We start from the raw sequence: 21,933 nt of genomic DNA, 5'->3' as shown, positions 1-21,933 counted from the left end.
TCTTAACAGGATTTTAGCAGCATGTGAAATTAAGCTGATCGTTCTATACTCGGTACATATTTTTGTTCCAGCCTTTTTTGGAATTGGTATCATCATAATTTTTAAGAAGTCATCTGGCCATTTCCCAGTATTATATATTTTGTTGTACAAGTCCACTATCTCATTCAATCCCTCTTCTGTTAAACATATGAAAAAATCTATTGGAAGCTCATCCACTCCAATAGCCTTCCTATATTTCATTTCCTTTATTGCCTTCCACACTTCACACTTCAGTATTGATGACCCTTTATACCCATCCTCTGCCTCCCATTCACTTTCTATATCCAATGCTTCAGGTTTTTCATCTGTTAAATATATCTCCTCTGCATATTCTTTCCATCTTTCTCTTACTTCCACTCGTTTGCATATCATTTTACCTTCCTTATCTTCAACCTCTCTAATAGGGTAGTTTCCTTCATCAAAGAAAACGAAAGGCATTGATTGCGATTCGTTACCCACCATTGGTGTATTCGTAATACACAAATTATTTGGTTTTTGAAATACCGGTTTAGAGGAATGGCAAGGGTCAAATTTTATCCTCATTTGAAAAAGGCCAGATTGGCGCCCATGCGATTCCACTCCGCATGACGTCACAGGGACCTAGTTTCTACACGAGAGGATAGGAGTTATACATCGTCTGAGGTTACCAATGCATGCATGAGGCACAGAGCTCAGGGAAACATGTCTTAATAATCACCTATTAAAACTGGCTAAGTTCGGAAAGTTTTCTTCGTTTGATAAGGTGTTAATAAACCTTTTTTAAGCCAAGCGCTACCATCCAGCAAGGTACTCAGCTATCCGCTAGCATCCTGCGACGTATCAGCGCTAAGCCTCGCCTCAAGGTCGCCTCACCGGGCGGGAGGGGAACCAGAAATACGACGTACGGAGATATTATCCGGCATTCATACTTAAGCGTCGCGTTTTCGCGCGCTTGAAAATTTTCACTTTTCATTTAATCGCGAAAAATAGATGTTGTCATTTAAAAATCTAAAAGCGTGAAATACGTACTCCAGGAGTAATAATCTTTCGATTAAAGCAATAAAAAAATAATAGGAAACCACCCTATTCTTGCTTTTCCTCTCTTTCCCTCCCATGTAATATCCTTTACCTTCTTATACATTAAATCATATTGGCCTTTTCTCTCTAATTCTTCCAAAACTTCACATTCGCTCGATAACCATTTCTCCTTCGCCTTCTGTGTTTCCCTTTACAGCTCATTGTTTAATTTTCTGTACATAGCACAAGCATACTCTCCGGTCTTATTCTTATATGTCCTCCTCTCTTTCATTTTAGATAACATTCCTTCTGTCACCCATGGTTTCTTTGGTCTACTTCCTTCATAATATCCTACTTCTTCTATGGCTGTTTTAAACATACCATTCTTTATTCTTTCCCATATCACAGCGCTGTTTTCATCCTGGACTTTTCCTTCTGTTATTGCTTGTGAAAACTTACTACCTATAGTTTCCTGTATTTCTTTCACCCTTTCCATATTCCACTTCTTAACCCTTCCTGCTTCTCCCAATTTCTTTAATCTTACTCTTACTTCCATCATAAGTACATAATCTCTATTAATATCTGCTCCTGGTAAGCCTTTTACTTTCTTCACCGCATTCTTATGTCTTTCCTCCACTAGTATATAGTCAATTTGATAATGCCATTTATTTACTAGCGATATCCATGTGTATCTTCTTTATGTTTTTCAAAAAAGGTATTAGCTATGACTAACTTATTCTTTCTGCAAAGAACTATTAATTTCTCCCCTCTTTCGTTCCTTTTCCCCAGTCCAAAGTTTCCCACTTCTCTCCCTTCCCTACCTTATCCGACCACAGCATTCCAATCTCCCATTATTATCGTACAGCAGTCAGTGGCGGATACAGAAAAAACTCAAGGGGGGGGGGGGGCGCAACATATCTCGAGTTGTCTTTACTTTTATCGTAATAAAAGATCAAGTCACGGGCAAAGTATATGAAAATTTATTTAAAGTGATTATAAACATGTAAAAGACAATGCCATCCAATGATATAAAAAAGTTACAATTGTGGCTTTGCAATGTTCGGCAATACAGGCGGACCCGCAAGGGGGGGGCGCGCGCCCCCCATCTGTATCCGCCACTGACAGCAGTTTGCCTCTTCTTCAATTGCCCTCTCTAAATCCTCATATACCCTTTCAATGTCTTCATTGCTGTATGCTGATGTAGGCGTATGTACTTGGGCTATAACTAAATCTTTTGGTAGCATTTTAATCCTTAACACTATTAATCTATCATCTATATATGAAATCTTCTGTACACTCTTGGCTATCCTATGCTTCATAATTATTCTTTCTCCATTTCTCCCTAATTGATTCCCTGAATAAAACAAGGTATTTTCATCACTGGTAACTACCATCTCACTTCACTCAATCCTATCCAATCCATCATGTTTATCTCCATCTCCTTTATGAGGTTTTCCACTTTGTAACAATGTCCTCACATTCCACGTTCCTATCCTCAAATTTTGTTGTCTTTTTTGTTGTAACCTCTCTTGATGCTTCACCCGGAGATCCAACTGGGAAGCTATTTTACCTCCGGAATATTTAACAGAAGAAGTCAGCATCATAGCGCTATTCAAGGGAAATCCAGATGGATCATTAATGAAGTGGTTACCGTTGCCTTCTCCATCCTATTCCATTGGCCATCTAGTGGCTCATCTGCCTTTAGGGATGGTTTCCCATCCCAAGGACAAGAGAGTGCCCTATACCTCTAACCGTTCATCCGCTCTCCTAAGAGACCGTTGGCACTTGATAGAGGGGGTCTCCTTATTCCGGGAGATACTCAGTCGCCAGAGCCTCATTAGCAAAAGCAGGGTACACCACATGCAGGAGAGGTTGACATTTGGGTGGTAGAGGCTGTCAGAGACGCATCCCACCCCATGTTAATATAGCCAGAGTAAAACAAAGCCTATGTTTAATTTTTAATCAGTTCACCTTAAACCAATGCTACCCAACTCTCCATAGATTGTATCCCAGCCATTAAGACCTGCATTGTTCCTGGTGACCCAAAGTGACCCCAAGTTAGTGACACTTGTGGAGATTTCCTGCCAACACTTGGAGATTGTTCTTCATGATATAGATCCATGCTCACTCTGATATTATGAAAGAGACAGGAAAATGTGCTTTTGGGTGTGCTGAGCCAAAGAGGAACTAGCCACGTAACCATGCAATCATTTAGCCATTCGCATGCCTAAATCTTGAGAAACGTTAAGTGTTCTGGTTAAACATCAGGTGCCACAACTCAAGTTCTGAGTCCCGGTAAGGCCACATTTTTATCCTCTAATTTTAGGCCTCTACCATCTTCTACCTCAATGTTGTCCTTGTCCAGTTTCCGTTTGCAGTGGTGCAGCAAGGGGGGGTTTTGGGGGATAAACCCCTACTCCCCCCCAGAGCTCAGACAATTTTGTAAGTTTAATTTATTTTATTTAATTGGATTAAAATTTCCTATATAATAGTGCAAGGATTGATAAAATATCCCTCAGAAGGCCGTAAAACTCACCATTTTGAACCATTAATCTTCATTTTTTCTGGCAGAGGGCCCGCACACCTACTTACCCTAGCAGGTATGCAATACACCCAGACCCCCAGTATTAGTTGCGCCTGAAACCCCCCTAGCCTTAATTCATAGCTGCACCCCTGTGCATTTGTATCTATGTCTTACCTATCCAGTCAATTTATGTATTTTTATTAGTGTGTCTATGGCATTGTGGTACTATTACTGTGATTTATCAGAAATAGATCTAGATGCTCAGATTAGTGTTATTTCTCATGCTCTTTCCTGTGGAATCCATAATCTTCTCAGATGAATGTTGTAACAGGAAATTGATGTGCATTTTAATCATTGGCAGATTAAGAGGTAATGATGATGCACCAATGGTTGCCCTGACTCCACATTATTATGGAAAAATAGGTATTGTGGTAACCAGTCATTATTTGATGAGCTCATTAAACAATATTTGAAGATCGTTGGGGATAATCTGAAAGCCGCTTAAGACTTTAATTATTTAGTACTCATTATCGCTTTGAGGCATTGCATACAACCAAGACGTGGTGGAAAATAATGACTCGCAAAAACCACGACCTTAATCCACCCCAGATAGTTAAATGTAGTTTACTCCTGTTTCGGCGCATATTCACATTGGATATGTTCTCAGCCTCGAAAGGGTTGATCGTACACTCGCGGGGGGGAGGGGGGGGGGGCAATATAGGAAGTGGCCAGAGGCACGAACGCACGGTCGTACACTACACGAGTCGTGCATGTAAATTTGGTATATAGAACCCACGGCGTAGCACTGCAATCTAAGCTGAGCCGAACTTCGATCATTTAAACATAGGTGCGTTGTTAGGGCATTGCATCGAAGCTTTTTTCACGAGGAGATCTAAAAAAAACTAGCTATAAACAATGTGCTACGTAAGTGAAAACGTAAAAAGCGCTAAGTTAGTGGCCTAGATTTATATTGACCCGACTTTAACTTTGGCCCGAGAGTAATTGTACGTACATGATCAAAGAAGACGATGCAGGTATAAAGGTCAACAAATGAAATGCGATTCTGTGCTCGGAAGACTATACGCATGAGGGTTGGGCTCGACTCGTCGGACCAGGGAATATATTTCCCCTGGTCAGATGATGTTCTGAAAAAATGATACTCTTTTCTGCAAGCCCCCTTGCATGTCGACAATTTTTCTTTGGGGGTCTACGACATCTTCGTCCAGTATTGTCAGTTTGCGTATCACATCTGCTGTCACGAATTCGTGGTCTTTGCTACCTAATCATAGGTGCATCATCATTCCGTGGTGATTAAAAAATAATAATTCTCCTTTCCTTGCACTGCCCTTTTGTAGATGTGATGATGCAATCGAAATTTTAACGTTAATCCACTTCTATTTGTACTTGAGTTGTGCACAGCGGGCGTATCGGATCCGGCTCTTCGAAGATTCGAAATATAAATATTTCGAAGACAAGGGACTGATAGGCTAAGATTATTCTTATTAGAGTTTCTCTTGACAGTCTCATATTCTTTATTTTCCTCAATGCATTCCGTGTGGAGGATGTTGTTTACCCATTTCAGTTAGAATTTATTCTTGGCGGGCGATCTTGAAAGAACCCTGCGAAGGAGTTTTTTCCTGCGTTCCTTGAATTTTTGTTGCATGACTTCGCGTAAACGTCATCGGAGAGGCATTCGGAACGTCAGAAATAGCTTTTGGGTTGGCCAAGCACCGCATAAAAAATAGACCGGTGTTAAGACGGTTAAGACATCGACAATCTCTTTGGTGACTGCCAAACTAGAAGGAGGCAGTAAGAGCATCTTAATTCATCACTGCTTTCGTTGGCGATCCCGATATATCTGGGTAAGTGTTTTATTATCCGCGCCATTTTTGCCTATTGTAACTCCTACGTGTTTTACCAACTAATATTCATTAGCTACTAGTTCCTTGGCGCATATATATTTTGGAAGAAGACCTATTTTTATTTATCAAAAATTAAACGGATAGGAAGTTATGTAAAAGTCGCCATCTCTTTTTTGGCAATTTACTATGTACGTTTCGCTATATATATATGTATATGGCGCGCATAAATGAAATCTTTGTGGATATAATGTACTAATATGTTTATTTTCGACTGATTTGTGTCGGCAATCATGTAGTAAATTGAATTCTCCGATAATTTTCGTTAAATGAATAAATGTGTAGGTATATCTACACAGTGGATCCACGCTTCGAATGTCTTGCGCATATTTATATAATACCCATGAGCATATAAAAATATGCATGTTCATGATAATACCAATGGGAATTTCATGACGTAGATTTCGAGGAAATAGATTTTCTGCTCGGAAAGTGTACCGTGTCCATTTGCGAGATCGCCGTCGCCAGAAAAGTGACGCATTCCTCCAAAAATTTAAATTATTTCTTTCGTCTATAATTTCAGAGATAGTATGTGTGATGACTACTCAGGATTCTTTTATTTGCATTACGTGTATATATTTATTTGCATTACGTGTATATATTTATTTGCAATAAGTGTTTAGTATTTGGGTGAAGGTGGTATCTAGTTGGGGATACGCAATGCCATCGATTTAATGTTCCGTTTATTATAATTAAATACTATGTATATGTAATGAATGTTGATGAAACGTAAAAGGAATCGTTCACTTGTTTAATCATTGTGATAATCTGAAATTAAATATCTCCTGAGAAGATAGCTGCCCTTAGGAATCAATTTATCTTCTTTGTCCCCTGCTGCCTAAATTGAAGCTCGTTGCTACAAAAATTATTTATTAATTTATTTTAGTTTATCCAACAATCAATAACAGGACAAACCATAAATGTACCCAGTATTACTACAGTTTAAAGAAAAATTAAAGAAACCATTATTTACAGCAGGCCTTCACATAGTCGATATATTTTGACCTTGGTCCTAATATGTCCAGTTCCCTGGAATGTCTATTGTACCTCTAGCACATTCTGCTTAGAGGTGAATTTTCACCATACTTGGTGTTAACTCCCTTTATCTGAAACAGTCTATTATTCCTACAACACACTTTGGGAACATAAAAGTCTATCATCTCTAACATTTGGGAGTCACTCACACAATTCACAATTTTATATAAATACATGAGATCATTCGTGTGCCTCCTATTTTCAAGTCTCTGTAAGTCGTACATTAGTGACAATTTATTGGATGGTACATGGTTATCCATCACAGGATAAATCCCATATTCTTTCACGTATACAGCTCTCAAAAATTTTTTTTGAACCTTCTCGATAGCTTCAATACATCTCTTACTGTATGGAGACCACACTACACTGCAGTACTCCAACCTGCTCCTGACAAGAGCTATGCACAGAACTATCATGGGTTTATCATTATCTAGGTTGAAGTGCTAGTTTTAATATTCTTTCGAACCTCAGTGAGGATATCAAAGTCCTGAGAGGGACTAAGTACTGTCTCCTATTAACCCTCCTCAAGAAAGTTCTGAGCTGCCTAAAAGGCAAAAGAGACACAAAAAGAAAATTGTAGTAGACACTCAAATACCTCTTCTGGAACTAGACTTCATGATGTTTGTATGGACAACGAATATTTAAGTATATATGGCATATAAGTACCATTGTAATCGCATAATTTTGTTCCCCTTGGTTTTGGTTTTCTCCAACCTACTCTGCTCTCAGAACCCATCTTGTGATTGTTATCTTACCAAAATTAAATACAGATTATACATAGATACTTGTCAACATTTGGATAAGGAAATATCTAGTTTATTATGAGTATGACATTAAAAGAAAAAACACTAATAACGATGCTCACTTATAATTGAAAACTCTCAAACCCAGGTTTCAATGGGTGGCCATCATTTGTGTGGTGCCAAACACCAGCAAAGCACCAGCACATTAGGTCTAAGTTTGTGAGGGGAAAAGAAAGTTCTGGAGTACTGGAATGGGTACTGAAGGATCTCTATGTGACACTAAATAAGCCTGTCAGGTTCTTATAAGTCAACTAAAAATGAAAGCATGGTAAATGGCAAACAAGGTAAAAAAGTTGGGCAGAGGGGAAAATAATGGTGAGTGGCCTACAAAGGATCTCTGAGGAACAGTAAAAGACAGAAATGTTGAGTGGTCAAAAACATGGTCATTAAATTGAAGTTTTTTGTTGGAGGTATTGGCAATTTCAAACTTTTCCTAGAAATCCAATTTATTTTCTAAATGAAGAATGGAGTACATACATACCTAAAATTACTATATTAACCTCTGTCTTTACAAAATAGGGCGGAAACTCCTATCCTCTACATTGTACCATGTTTGTCTTTAGAATAGAGGTGCCCATTCTGACCCAAATCATAATTATTTTATAGAATTTTGTAGATGGATGAGAAAGATGTATGCCAAAAATGCTCCTCATTCACTCTTCTTTCTTAATTTAAAAATAAAAAATGCCAATGTTGACACTCGTTTTTCAATTTCGTCATTTAGGGTTTGGTTCATTTACTTGTTCAGGGAGAAACTTTATTTTCTTTGAGGGAAGAAATGGATCACTTGAGAGTAAACAATGGCCACCCACACATGGCTGAGAAGCTGTGAATTGCTCAGCATGAGTTTGCGATGTTGTCAACTTAACTGCAAAAGGGTCAAGACCTATGGCTTTTCATCACAAACAGCTGAAAAAGTAGGTGACTGATCGAAAAATATATATTTTCGAAATATGAATGAACCCATATGGGTTTAGTCATATTTCGAACTCTTATCGCAGTTGAAATTTTTTTACACAAGTGAACAAGCTCATTGCAAAGAACTTTCCAGGCAGAATATCGGGAGTAACATGAATATTTAAACTTATCTGAAGGCGACTTTTTTATAGGTTTTAATTTAGTTTCCCATCAAATTAAGATGGTGATAAGGAACAGGGGAATGCTATTGCTTGTTTCTTAAATTTGCTTTCAAATAATGATACAATCAAATTTATTGTGCCCATTATTGACAGCTACACATTTAGTGGTGGACAGTTTAACGTTAATCTTATTTTTTGGCATTGGTATATTCACAAGATAATGCAGCATTGAATGGAAGTCAGAATGTAGATGGGAGAGATGGTACAAGAGTTTGTGGGAATTACAGCATTAGTATAAGTTTCTTTCTAAAACAAACTAATCATGCTTGTTTTTCTCTACTGCTGGGGCTATTTGAGTGTAGATGATGGGCAAACTGACTCTGCCATCTTCAAGGGAAACAATAAGATGAACATAAATTTCCGTAAGTGTCCAGGCTTTCTTATCTAAGTCGTGGATGAGATGGATAGTGATTATAATTGTTTCGATTGGCTGACTCTCCTATTTTAGGAATTGTGATGGTACTCCTCTGAGTGGACTTCCTCTGGTATGATTCCTTTTTCATTGCATTTAGTTATTATTTTTAATAATTGGTCTTTCATATTAAGTATTGCCCAAATTTTTAGTAATGCTGCAGGGATGTCATGAGTACTGTCAGAGATGGGCAAAATATCTGTCCATGATATTTCAGCAAGAATATACAAATCACTCAAGAAAATTGTATTTTCAAAATTATTTCTTAAAATAGACAATGCAATCTCTATCTTCGCTCTGTGAAATTCAAATTTTTAATAACCACAAACTGAAATGTATTAACATTATACACCTTACATTGTGAATAAAATGCATTCACTTTGTAATTCCACTTGAATTTATTGAAGAGTAACAAGGTTTTGAATTTCATGTTATCATCAGCTTCAAAAAAACTTCTGTGCCTGATGACAGTGTGCTACATCAAAAATCTTGGTCTTCTGAAAAAAAGATGCATGTTCAATCACTAAGTTGCTGCATTTTATTGAAAATGCAAAACCAATTCCAGGAAATGAAACCAGAGAATGCAGAATTCTACTCCTTGAAATTGGTAGACTCAAATATTCTTTCCTCTCTAATGCAACCAATAGCTAGGCTTACGGCTAAACTTGAAAAAAACTTCTGTACCTGATGACAGTGCGCTACATCAAAAATCTTGGTCTTCTGAAAAAAAAGATGCATGTCAAATTACTAACCAACTTATAACGACAGTAGGTATTCATGCCTCATTGTATGTTTTTTTATTAATTTTTAACAGTGTTTTAGAATTATTGGTTCTACCATTGCATGTTTTTGTTTGGTAAAGTAGAGAGCACATTTTTACCTGAAATTCCTATAGTCCTTCCCTATGTTTAATTTCTAAGAGAAAATGGAAAGATACTGCTACCAAAGGTCTATAAAGATGAGATACACTGTCACCAAGGAGACTACAAAAAGATTTAGGTGAATCAATTTCATCAGCTTTTTTACCTTTTATGACAGGATGTTACTGCAAGCAAAATAATTTCCTTCGATAGACAGCATATTAGCCATTGCATTGAGCATAGGCAGGGCTGGGCAAAATACAGGCTGAGGAGTATTTGAAATACAAAATACTGCTCCAAATGTTCTTGAAATACAGAATACCTTTGACTTGGGTATTTGGAAAGCAAACTACATAATAGTATTTTAAAATTGTATGGAAACTAATTGCCATTAAAAAAATATAACTTGCCTTGGCATGTTATGGATAGTTGCAAACATGAAGAAAAAGAATCTAATGATGACACCTGAATAAATAAATAACTAGATTTTAAAATATGGCTCTCAGGAAAAGGGACGCTCACAAAACATTTTACCTGACGTTTCAGTGGGATAACCCACTATTACCCAATGAGAGAATAGACTGCTGCTGTCTTCTCTTTACGCACTCTTCAGCAAGGTAGGAGGAGTTGAAGGGGTGGGCGGAGGTGAGGGAGAAAGTTGATAGGATCATTCCAGCAGATTAAGCAGGGTCTGCCATAAAATAGCTTGCTCTAACAATAAGAGGGGCTCCACTTCTGTGGAAGTGGTAATGAATGACTCCTAAGGGTAAGATTTGTGCCTGAGAACAAATTCCTTTGACTACTGAGTTCATTTGTTCAGTTACTCAAAAAGTTATCTCTGAAGCATAATGTCACAGAGGAGTTACCGCTACTTCAAAAGTAACTTTTATTTTAGAATGGGAAAACACTGTATTTGAAGTACAAAATACGAGAATCTGTATTTGAAATACAAGATGCATTCAGGTTGTTCATTTGAAATACCAAATGCAAATTACAAATGTATTTCAAGTACATATTTTAAAATATGTACTTGTATTTGAAATACTGCTCAGCCCTGAGCATAGGCATCTGTGCATGCCTCTCCCCAGTGGCGTTGACTCCATGGGGCTTGAGGGGGCGTGAGCCCCCTCAAAAATTCGTTATGGGTATGAAGAAAAAAATGTGTCAGGCTTTTCGATTTTCCCCGGAGTGTCCAGATATCGAGAATCGAGTTATCAGGGTTCTAATGTTGATCATATGACTCTTCTAAAATGCTTTGAAAACTTAAAACTCACTACTTACAAAATTTTGCAGGGCAAGATCCTCGGTTTGTGCCCCCCAATATTTTTTGTAAGTTGGCACCCCTGCCTCTCCCCTTCCCTGATGACTTATCCCTAGTATTTTTGTGTGATTTTTATCTCAAAATCAATGTTAAAAGTAATCAATTGGTCCAGGAATACCTATGGGATATTATTAGTTTAAACATGATTATGAACTCCAAAGTAAGATGGAGGTTGTAACTGCTATGGGCGTCAACTTTTAATATTTCCAATAGAGTTCGAAAATTAAAGGGACCAATATTTTTCCTTCCTTGATGCATCACCCACTTCTCAAGCATCTGTAACAAAAAATCGATAAGTTGAGGAAATCACTCTCTCATGTGAAACTGGTCACCACTTCTCAGCTATTACATATTCTCCTCCTCATACCTAGCTCATGTTCCTCATTGGGAAATCTTTCCTTTCTGTAGAAATAGCAGAGCATTGTTTGGTAGTAGTGGGCCCCGTCATCTAAATGAGTTTTTCCCTATCCCTTCCATTCTATTCCTATCCTCTCCCTGGAGGCATCATCGGGCTCTCATCGTGGCAGCACCTCCCATCCTTCCCTGTCCTCCCCCTTCCAAGGTGTGTGGGTGAAAAGCGAGGCTTATAGACCTGTCCCTCAGGTTAGTAACCCCACAAACCCGTCCTGGGTCCTCGTTCTACCCAGCTCATGTGTAAGATCTGACTTCCTTCAATCTGCTACCATTTGGGTTACCATACCAAATTTCCTGTGATGGCAAATCTCCCATGTGTGGTAGACCAAACTGAAGTCCTGTGGGTTATTAATGAAACTGTCATAGGCATCATAAGCAACAATCGTCATGAGGGGGCTGTATAATACCTATACTCACAGGGGTCAATCCTTCAACCCCTTCTGTTTTCTATTATGTCAATAATCTTTCAAAAGTTATATCTTAAGATGCAAATACCACATGTACGCCGATGATCTTTACATCTACATTGACTGTTACCCTTCTGATGTGACTGAAGCCATTAATAAGGTGAATGGTGATATTCGAAACATATGTAAGTGGTCACAGGAAGACTGCCTGCAACTAAATCCCAGCAAGACCAAAAGTATCATCATTGGTAGTAATGTTTATGTTAATAGAATTATACTTGATGCCCTGCCAAAGATTATTGTAAAAGGTGTCCAAATTGATTTTTCTGGTAGTTTTACTAACTTGGGAGTTACACTAAATAAAACCTTATCGTGGAATGAACACACAAAATCCATTTAGCATAGGGTCTCTAAGACTCTATATCAGTTAAAACAATATAAACAAGATAGGCGCTTACCTTATAAGGCAGCATTTATGTATAAGTTTATAATGACAGAACTTCTCACATATTTACACCAAAATGTACAATATAATGCGAGAACAAATAAACGTCCAACACGCCACATGGAAGAACTTTACATACCACACTATCGAACATCTATTTATGCTAGGTCTTTCTATGTCACCTCTTATGAACTATGGAATCGATTTTCATACAATTTAAAAAAATCTAAAAATGCAAGTCAATTTAGAAAGAAATACTATGAAATATTGCTACATGTGAATTGAATATTGTACCTAAGTTGCCACAAAAATTTAAACAGAAATAGAAGAACACTCACACGTAAGGTTTCGAATTTTCGGCTGTTTTGGTCTTCATCTGGAAGGAAGCTAGTAGGGACTGAGGAGGACAGAGGATGACCAGAGGCTGAGGAGATTAGGATAAGAAGGTAGGAGGGAGAGGGTGGGGAATGGGGGAGGGGAAAGAGGGGAGGGCTATAGAGATTAGTGGGCCCTGTTAAGACCGGGTGGGTCGTAAGCTTGGTGTAGCCATATGCATGATTGTTCCAAAGTTTTCAATTCTAGCAGTGAGGCAGAGGGTGGGAGGGAGGCAAGTGTTCCTATGTTGAAACAATCATCAAAATCCAAATTGTGGGAAAAGGCATGGGTAGGGTCGGGAAGCAAAGCAGATAGATGGGGAAGTAGGGTTGCAAGAAGATCGATGGTTACTAACCCGGAGGTTGAGTGAAGTGATGGTTAGACCAATGTAGAAGGCGGGGCAAGAATTGCATAAAAGAATATAAATTGCATTACTAGTTGCACAGGTGGGGGACGGAGTGGAAGGAAGTGGAAAAGTTAGAAATTTGTTAGGAAGTGACTGGGTAATGAGGATCGCACACGTTTTGCACCGGGGTCATTGGCAAGGGATAGGTAAAGTGCTAGTTCGGGTAGTGCTTCAGGGCTTTTCGACGCCTCGTAGTGAGGGAATCATGAGCAGAAACAAGAATTTTGTGGATAATTGAGAGTGACTGTGTGCTGCAGAGGTTGATTATAAATATTAATTAGAGATACAATGTGAAATTTGTATTGAAAAACCAGGGTTCTTTATTGGAAAAGGACACAATAGCATATGTTGAATGATAGTTGGAATTTTAGAGAATGGAAAAAGGAGTGAAGACTTGGAGAGTCACTCTCAATAATGACCAAGCCTCAGTGGTAGCAAGGATGGTGTAAAAGATAATTAATATTGGTGTATAAATGAAGAAGTGAAACTGGCCTGCTATTTCTTATGATTTTTAATATATGTATTTGAAAATTAAAAAATATTTTCATAAATGGAATTAGTATAGTTACAAAATACTTTTAATTATGGTATTTTGGATACAGATTACAAATTAGCTAAGTATTGAAAATACTTAGTATTTGAAATGTATATATTTTCGATATTGCTCAACTCTGCATACCAGTTTTTCATTTTAGGGTCTGAAATGCACGTTTAAATGCAGGTCTTGTGATTAGAGGACCTTGCATATCTCTATCACACTCACTTATATTTTCAGTTAAATTATTTTCATCCCTGCAGTCCTTAATATCAATTTATTCTTTCCAGTGATCACATGTTTATAGGCTGCACATTAGAATAGAATATCACAAGTGTTGTGCATAGAAAATTCACCAACAGAATACAATGCATGTAAGGCCTGCCATGAGTGAATCATGCTCTTGAATTTAGTTAAGCTACGATCCTTTTGAAATATCTTTGTGACTGGCCCATTCATGCAAGCTCGGAATGTTTCGAGCGTCGTCACGGCAGGGGGTGGGCCTGCAACACTAGGGATGGGGAGAGAGAGATGTGGGCATTGCCATGTTTTCTCATAAGTCTTAGTCATTGAATCAAAAGAAAAGACTGTGTCGGAAACCCTATCTAACGATTTGATCGTTGGATCCTTTTTCCTTATAGAATGGTCCTCCAAGATCGTTAGAGAACATTAATTACGTAAGCTTGGTTTCGCTGATGGTAGGACCTGCCTGCCTTTGTGACGGTGCAGGATTCCTCGTCCCTTCCCTTCCTTCCCTATCCCTTCCCTATTCCCTTCTTTCCCTCCCAGGAGGTATCGTCGGGCTCCTATCGAGGCGGCGCCTCCTTCCTTGTTCCTTCCAGTCCTTCCCCTTCTGCGGGCAGAGAAAAAAGCTAGCCCTTAGAATCCCTGCCTTCAATAGTGTAACCGACGAGCCCGTCCTGGAGCCTCGTTTCCATTGTGTCAGAAACCCTCTTCTCATGTGGCAACACAGCTAACTTACAAATACACCATGGAGGCCTGAAAGTGATTAAATTTCCCAAAGGTTAGGATCTGCCAATGGCATTTTGGTTGGTTTTCAGGAAGTCATGTACCCTCCGCTCTCATCTCCCAAAAAACTTGAGCCTGCCTCATAGTCGCGAAGATATTTGAAATTTATTCTAGTAATTCTGGCTGGGATGGGTGGAAAATAGCTATATTTCAAATGCTAAGTATTTTTAATACTTTGCTAATTTGTACTCTAGTATCCAATCCTTGTTTTGCTTACCAAGTTTATTCCTTTCATGGATTAATTTTAGTGTTTCTTCGGTTATCCATGGTTTTCTGGTCTCTTGAGTCCTTTTCCCTAGAACCTCGTTCATTGTTTCAATAATCATCATCTCAGCAATAATCCTTGGCAGTGGTTAGTAAATCTCATTTACTATATTTTATTGGTTCTTAGTTCAAAGGCCCTCTTTGTTATTTCTTCTTTCAATCCTACTAATCTCTTTCAAACCACTTCTTATGGAACGTATTCATGGTTATTTTGAATTTAATTACGCACTTGGCTAGCATGAGTGTTTGATCACTATCCACATTTGGACGTGTGGTAACAACATGATTTTATCTCATTTCTGTACCTTCACTTCATTAGTGTGTAATGTAATTGAAATTGTCATTTGTTTGGTGTCTTTCATGTATGCTTTCTCCTTAACTGAACTTCAAATAATGTGCTTGTAATAGCGATACCATTTAGATGAAAAATTGCAGAAAATGGTCAAATATCCACCTTTTTCATAAATTCCTCTTAACCAGAGTTTCCTACTGCCCTATTACACTTATTTAATCCCTCTTCTGTGTTGAAACTGCCCATTATCACAACATTATCTTTTTATTTTGTCAGTATAACAAGTTATTTGATATCTTTAAATTCCACCGCTGTACCACTTACTTTAACCATAACTAGTTGGTCATTGATATGGTATGTACACATTACAGACATTAGTTGATCATTTTACTCTTATTGTAAATGCCGGCCACTCATACCATTTTTCTCACCACCACTATAAATGACTGAATTCATTGCTGCAGAAAATTCCTGTTTCTTTCTACCTTGCTTCACATAGATGCTTATATCTACACATATCCTTCTTTTTCATCTGGTTTTATACTACCTCCAGCCTGCAGTAGTTTTCATACATTCACATCCCGATTTTCAATGCAGCTAGCAACCACTTTTAATATTTGTGCTGAAATAAGAAGTTTCAAAGCAAAGTGAATCGGGTATCATTAAGTTCTGTTTGTTATAATTCCCAAAAACCTTTCTTCATTCTATTTAAGGTCAAATGCCTCACCAAAGGAGTAGTCTTCACTTTTGCACAACACAAGACCTTTCCAACTTGATCATCGGTCCTTCTGGGGGAATGTATGTTCTCCCACATGAACCATGGAATGAAGTATACCCAGGAATATACATAGGAGATAAGTAAGAATGCTAATTGATCTCTAAGAATGGTTTCACTCATATCTAACTGTTTGTCTTGGTTTTTAATTTTTATAATATTAACAATCCTCTCAAAATTTATGTTTTTAGGCATACTGCATTGTGTACCCATACCTTGAAGGATATTGGCATCACCCATGTCTTGAATGCTGCCCAGGGAAATGATTCAAATGCCTATAAGGGATTTGTCAACACTAATCCGACGTATTACAACAGTGTGGGAATTGATTACAAGGGATTTCCTGCTATAGATTTACTATCATTTGATCTCAGTCAATATTTTTCTGAAGCGGCCAATTTTATTGAAAGAGCTCTACAAAACAATGGTAATTTAAAATATTATTTTTTAACCTTTGATAGAGGTTTCAATGACATTATGTGTTTTAGTTGGGAAAGGGAGATAAGTAATCATATTAATACTTATTTGCTGTGGTGGCTGGTTATCAAGTAAAAGCACAGGGAAAGAAATACCCAGAGTGGACACTACCTAATTTAACACAAAATGAAATTAGTGTAGCTTCTAATTGTCTGGTGGCTTACTGTCAGGCCCGCTGCTGTATACGCTTCCTCTTTGCATGTGACAGTAGCACAGTGTCATCCCGTGGCAACATGAGGCTGCATTGGCTTTGAAAAACAGTATTGACTTGAGTCAATTTAGGGTTGATAAAATTTTCCTGTCACCACCAGATGACAAGACACAATCATGAGTATTGAAAATGGAGTGGATTGAGGTTGGGGAACTTGGGTCAAAGAAATGTAGATAGTCCATTCATGGGAATTTCCCATTTCATGGTGCAGATTGCTATCTGCTATTCTAAATGAGAAATAGATTCACATCCATGACAATAAATTGTGGATGGATGAACGAATGCACAAAATTATTGTAAGTTTTCCAAACAATGCTTTGCTTTAGGTCTGCTGCTCACCTCATAGGAATAATGACTACTCAAGAGCCATTGATGACTTGTTACCCAGTCAGCACAAGCTATGGCCACAACGTTATTAAAATTATGTTATTAGGGGAACAGAGTAATGGTGAAAATATTTTGTAACAACGATACCAACAGTGACCCATATTTATGATAGGAGCGAACATTCCTATTGCTACTCATTCATGAAGCCCTCACTTGAATTTGAAGCATCTTAAACATACTTCAAATTAATTATAACCTCAAGCATCTGAGACTAATTCTAATTATGTATCATTTTAAAAAATTAGGCATCAATGGAAAAACGAAAGAGGTATGCATGGATTGGTATGCAATGGTAGAAGTTAACGTAAAAGCAATTGGTTGAAATTTTTGAGTAAACTTAAAATAGTTGATATGCATTCATTAACCCATCCACTATCTATAATTACGGATGAAAATCATTCACCTACTCTGATGCTGAATAGAAAATACAAAGTTTGTGGCCATAAAGTCCTTTTTGTCACTCAACTGTTTGCATTATCGTAAAGGAATCACATACATGTCAATTGCATTGTTGGGGTAGGCGGATAAAACTATACTGGAATATTATTTTTGATGGCTGATATCCATATTTATTGTGCATTTATTTTAAGAAGGGCTTCTATTGACAGTTGGAGTAAGTACCATGGGTCTTCGGAGACCAAAGAAATGCATTTTTGAAAATAAAGCCTTCAATTATTTTTCCGCCAAATGAAACTTCACGTATGAGAATTGTGTATAGAATGATAAATCTGCTGAAAATCATAATTTTAATTTTGTGAAATACAAGCTGTATATTCTTGTGGGTCCCAGCTTCGTTCTCTTCCTCGTATATTTTTTAAATTGATCTTATTAGGGAGCAACTCAAAATTCAGATGAAGTAAGCTCATTTAGCTCACTATTTTAATAAAATGTAGCTGTTCTCTAATATTATTTTCGCAGCAGGTCATTCATGTCACTTCTCTGTGTCTAGTGCAGCTATAACAATATTCAGCTACAACTATTTTAACTGGTTAAGAGAATTTTATTTTTTTCATTGCATTTATCCTGTTCAAATCATTGTTTTCCTTCTGAATGTTATTTGAATATTACTAAGAAATATTCTAGTACTATAAAAAAAAGGAGATATACACACTATTTACTGATGAAAAAGTGATTTTTGGAATTTATCTGCCAAGAAATAGGAAGTACTTGTGAGGACTACGGTAGAGACAAAGATGAAAGTGATCTAGAATTTAGAAGTGCATCTGCCTTCCATCACGATCTAGAGCATCAAAAGAGAAATTGGTGACATTGAGTATAAATATGTGATGATAGGCCGTGATTAGAAAGTGGATGAGCTTTGGTGGTAGATTGCCCCTCAATCCTCTAGAACTTGGCCCAAAAACATAGTCTGTAGTTTCAGTAAAGCAGCTGACCACAGCAAAGATGCTCCATTTGGAAACTTTTGAGTAATTCACTTCAAATGAAATCATAAATTTGACATTTGCCAGTACCAATAAAAAAGCATGAGCCCATTCTGCTTATCAACTCCGTTCGGATTAACAAAAGGCAAGGACTGATAGTGAAAGCATTGAATTGGAAACATTTATTGGTATTTTGCTCTAGATTGGATGATTCCATTAATTGATTGGAGGATATCAACATTTGTGGAGGAAAATTAATGCTTTTACTAGATCTGTGAGTACAGTCAGAATGTCTTGTGATTGTTTCATTGCTATTATGAAGTTATTCACTCTTCATTGAGCCTTCTAGAGTCCATTGTGGCTTGTTTCCTGTGATAATTATGGTTGTAATAGGTGCCCAGTTGACGCTTGAGAAATCCATCTGCATGGATCACTCATTAGCAAGCTTATGATCTATGCGATAATTGAGGCAGTAGGTAACGAAGGAAAAATTCCAAGAATGAATCAAGAAGGCTTGTGGGAAAAAATTTAGAGTTTCTGAACGATGATAGGATACAGCTTGTAACCCTTCCCAATGAGTGAAGGACAAAACTTAGAAAGCAATGACTAACAAATGCCCTGGGCCGGAAGGTTAAAAATGTTAGCATCAGTGTGTAGGAGGTCAATAGGGTCAAAGTCAGAGGTTGTCCACACTGGGAGGGAATCGCAATTCCAAGTTTGAAAGCTGATGGAAGAAGAGGGAAAGGCTCCCTGGGGAGTGAGATGCTTTGCAAGCACCAACCAGAGCTCAGTGAAGAGATGAAATTACTTACTTCACCATTCCGTGGACCAGTGTGCACTCTGGGTCTTACTTTCTTTATAGTAAAAGTGTTACTTACTTTCTGTTTGTAATAGTTTTTCTTTATTTTTTGTAGTTTTACTTATAGTCTCATCCTCAATCAATTTAAGTATCCATTGCATACATATAATCGTACTATAGTAGGGTCTTTTTACAGTCAAGGTTAACGCTAGAATGACCAGGGCAGTCAATTGACCATTTGCATTTTTCTTTCGCACACCATTTCGTTATTTTCCAATCAATAATGCTGAGATTTTTTTACTTTTAATATTTTGGAACAAATAACCTGAAAATGAAGTTTCTTTGGGGGAAAAAATTCATGTCCATAGAAATGTCAGCTTTTACCTAGAATGACCAATGAGCAGTCAATTGACCGTTTTTGAATTTCCTACCGTAATTTAGCTTTCTTTGCCGGTAATTGGTGTCAATTTTGTCAAATATCATAGCGTGTACTGTACCACACACGTATACTACTCAAGTTTGACTCTCATGCCTTTAAAACAGTTTTTACGTGCGATTTTACAGTTTATGTGAATGAGAGAGACACAAGAAAAACCAGAGAGGTATGTTGCATCGCAAAGAGTAGTCTAATAAGCATTCTATGGGCAGTGAAGAACATTCATTTAGCTAAAATTCATTGTTGCTTTTGTGCGTAGCTACTACCATCCAAGCCATGGGCCGCCACATCCCTGCTTCTCCTGTGCGCCACATTGCCTGTGGGGCCGCCACTGCCCGTAAGCGTCACGGGAATACCCTTTTGGCGACGTGTAACAACTTGCATGCAGGTCACTGTCTCGTCATAGATGCTGCAGTCACCCATTCTCGTAGTTTAGTCTACTCTGTGGTCAACTGGTTCACCAGAACTGGTGATATTCCGCTAGATCCTCCAATATAAACTATCTTTTGAACAAATTCGCTGAAAACTTTTTTTGTGGTCAGTTGATTGGAAGAATGAAATTTATTTCAAATGTGAAAAAGCATAAAAAAATTTCATAGATTATAGCAGTTGAAATTTTCACCGATTGAGTCACGAAGGTGTGTGTTGTATTTTTTTTCTCGAAATTGATGTGGTAGGTCACTCAGAGACATTTCTGGTGATCGTTACCAGTGTCATATAAACAATCATGGATATTTCCAACCAGCACTTCTACTCAACTCGTTTGCTTTCATGCATTCTCGCTTTCCCGTGATCGTTACTTCGTCTGATGGTTTACTTCAATATTCCTATGTTCTGCACACTCCATAGATATTTTTACAACGGGCTCATTGATTGTGTTTGAATATATTTCTGGGTCAAATGGCACTCCCTATGTCAGTCTCATTGTTTCGTCACGCTTGGTCTCGTTATCTTACTAAGACGCTAAAGTTTAATCACAGACTCAGAGGATCGAAAATATGAAATTCGTAATGACACATTCCGAAAGCATTATTTTCTATCTTCTTGAGATTCAAATATGCATCTCATTCCTCAATTTCGGTCACTTTATCTAAGCGCTGTCTTTTTTGTTGTCTCGTAGCTTACTGTGGCATTCTTGATTCGTTGATTTTTCAGGTTTTCACTGTATTGTTTGTCATTGGGGGATGACAGTTTCACCTTGATTCCTCAAGGCATCTTCAGAAGTGCCGATATCAGCGTTTTGCATCTCATTTGCACCACGGTTTCCCATATTTTTTTATTTACATGTGCAAAAATTATTTTGTTTCAATGTTCCAGAAAAATTATTTCATTTTGACAGCGATGTGTGTCTCCCAAATGCATGTGTAAACACCGTGAACGTAATCAGAAAATCTGAAAACATGCTAAGAGAGTAAAGATATACATACCTTGAGACCGAATTTATAATGCTTCATGTTAATGTTGTTTTTTTTATTCTTTTTTCTCTGATATATGTTTTTAAACAAGTAAACTACAGCAAATAATGTGTTTTGAAAAGCTATTTGTGTTTCAAAACACATGACATATTATTTTTTAACCATGCAAGTAAGACACATTTTCATTTTACAAAGCTATTTTTTTTTGTGTAATTAGTATTTTTTTCCATAATTCAATATTTTTCCTAACACTACATCTAACCGTAAGACATGATCAGAACACTTATACATTTGTTGGGTAAAAATATGGAGGGAAAACGAATGAAAGAGCGCAAGAAAAGAGCGAATGGTCAATTGACAGCTGGTGGTCATTACAGGTATGCGGCTTACCCCGGTCATTCTGGTGTTAAAAATGTAAACCTCTTTGGCCTAGATTTGAGGGCAGCAATTTCTAAAGTTCTCTAAAAGCACTGTTTTCATACGTCACACCTTTGTGCTTTTGAACCTAGAAACCAAATAAATCATTTATTTTTTATTGAAGTTAGGAGAGCCATCATATCGTAACTGAAACACTCTATTAGATAAAAGTAATAGAAGTAGGGGAGATATAGTGGAATGACATCCTGTAACTATTGAAGGAACAGAGAGATGGCTTTTTTCCTCAGGTTTATTACTGAAAGTACAATTTGTTTCCACCGTCAGATCATTATCAAGTAAAATGAGGATTTTTGGTTCCAGAGCTGTATGTATACAAAACAGATGAGTGACGGGTGGAAGGGGAAGGTAAGGAAGGGCATGCGTCATTGGGTGGTGAGCTTGGGAATTGGTATGGCAAG

General features: G+C 37.6%; 1 protein-coding gene across 3 annotated transcripts in view; it reads left to right on the top strand.

Annotated features, from left to right (window-relative positions):
* LOC124171446 (dual specificity protein phosphatase 3-like) overlaps positions 1 to 21,933 on the top strand; it is a 41,809-nt gene that overhangs the window by 7,477 nt on the left and 12,399 nt on the right. For 2 of the 3 annotated variants that reach the window (XM_046550622.1, XM_046550624.1), the window contains exons 2-3: positions 15,929 to 16,073; positions 16,182 to 16,417. In XM_046550622.1, coding sequence (XP_046406578.1) covers positions 15,929 to 16,073; positions 16,182 to 16,417 — 381 coding nt within the window. Of the gene's footprint in view, positions 1 to 5,184; positions 5,422 to 15,928; positions 16,074 to 16,181; positions 16,418 to 21,933 lie in introns of those variants that run through there. The other variant, XM_046550623.1, reaches the window with a different exon arrangement.

The sequence above is a fragment of the Ischnura elegans genome, chromosome X (genome assembly GCF_921293095.1).
Source record: "Ischnura elegans chromosome X, ioIscEleg1.1, whole genome shotgun sequence".
Taxonomy (NCBI): Eukaryota; Metazoa; Arthropoda; class Insecta; order Odonata; family Coenagrionidae; genus Ischnura; species Ischnura elegans.
Note: the sequence above shows the minus strand (reverse complement) of the source record. Positions and strands in the feature narration are given on the sequence as shown.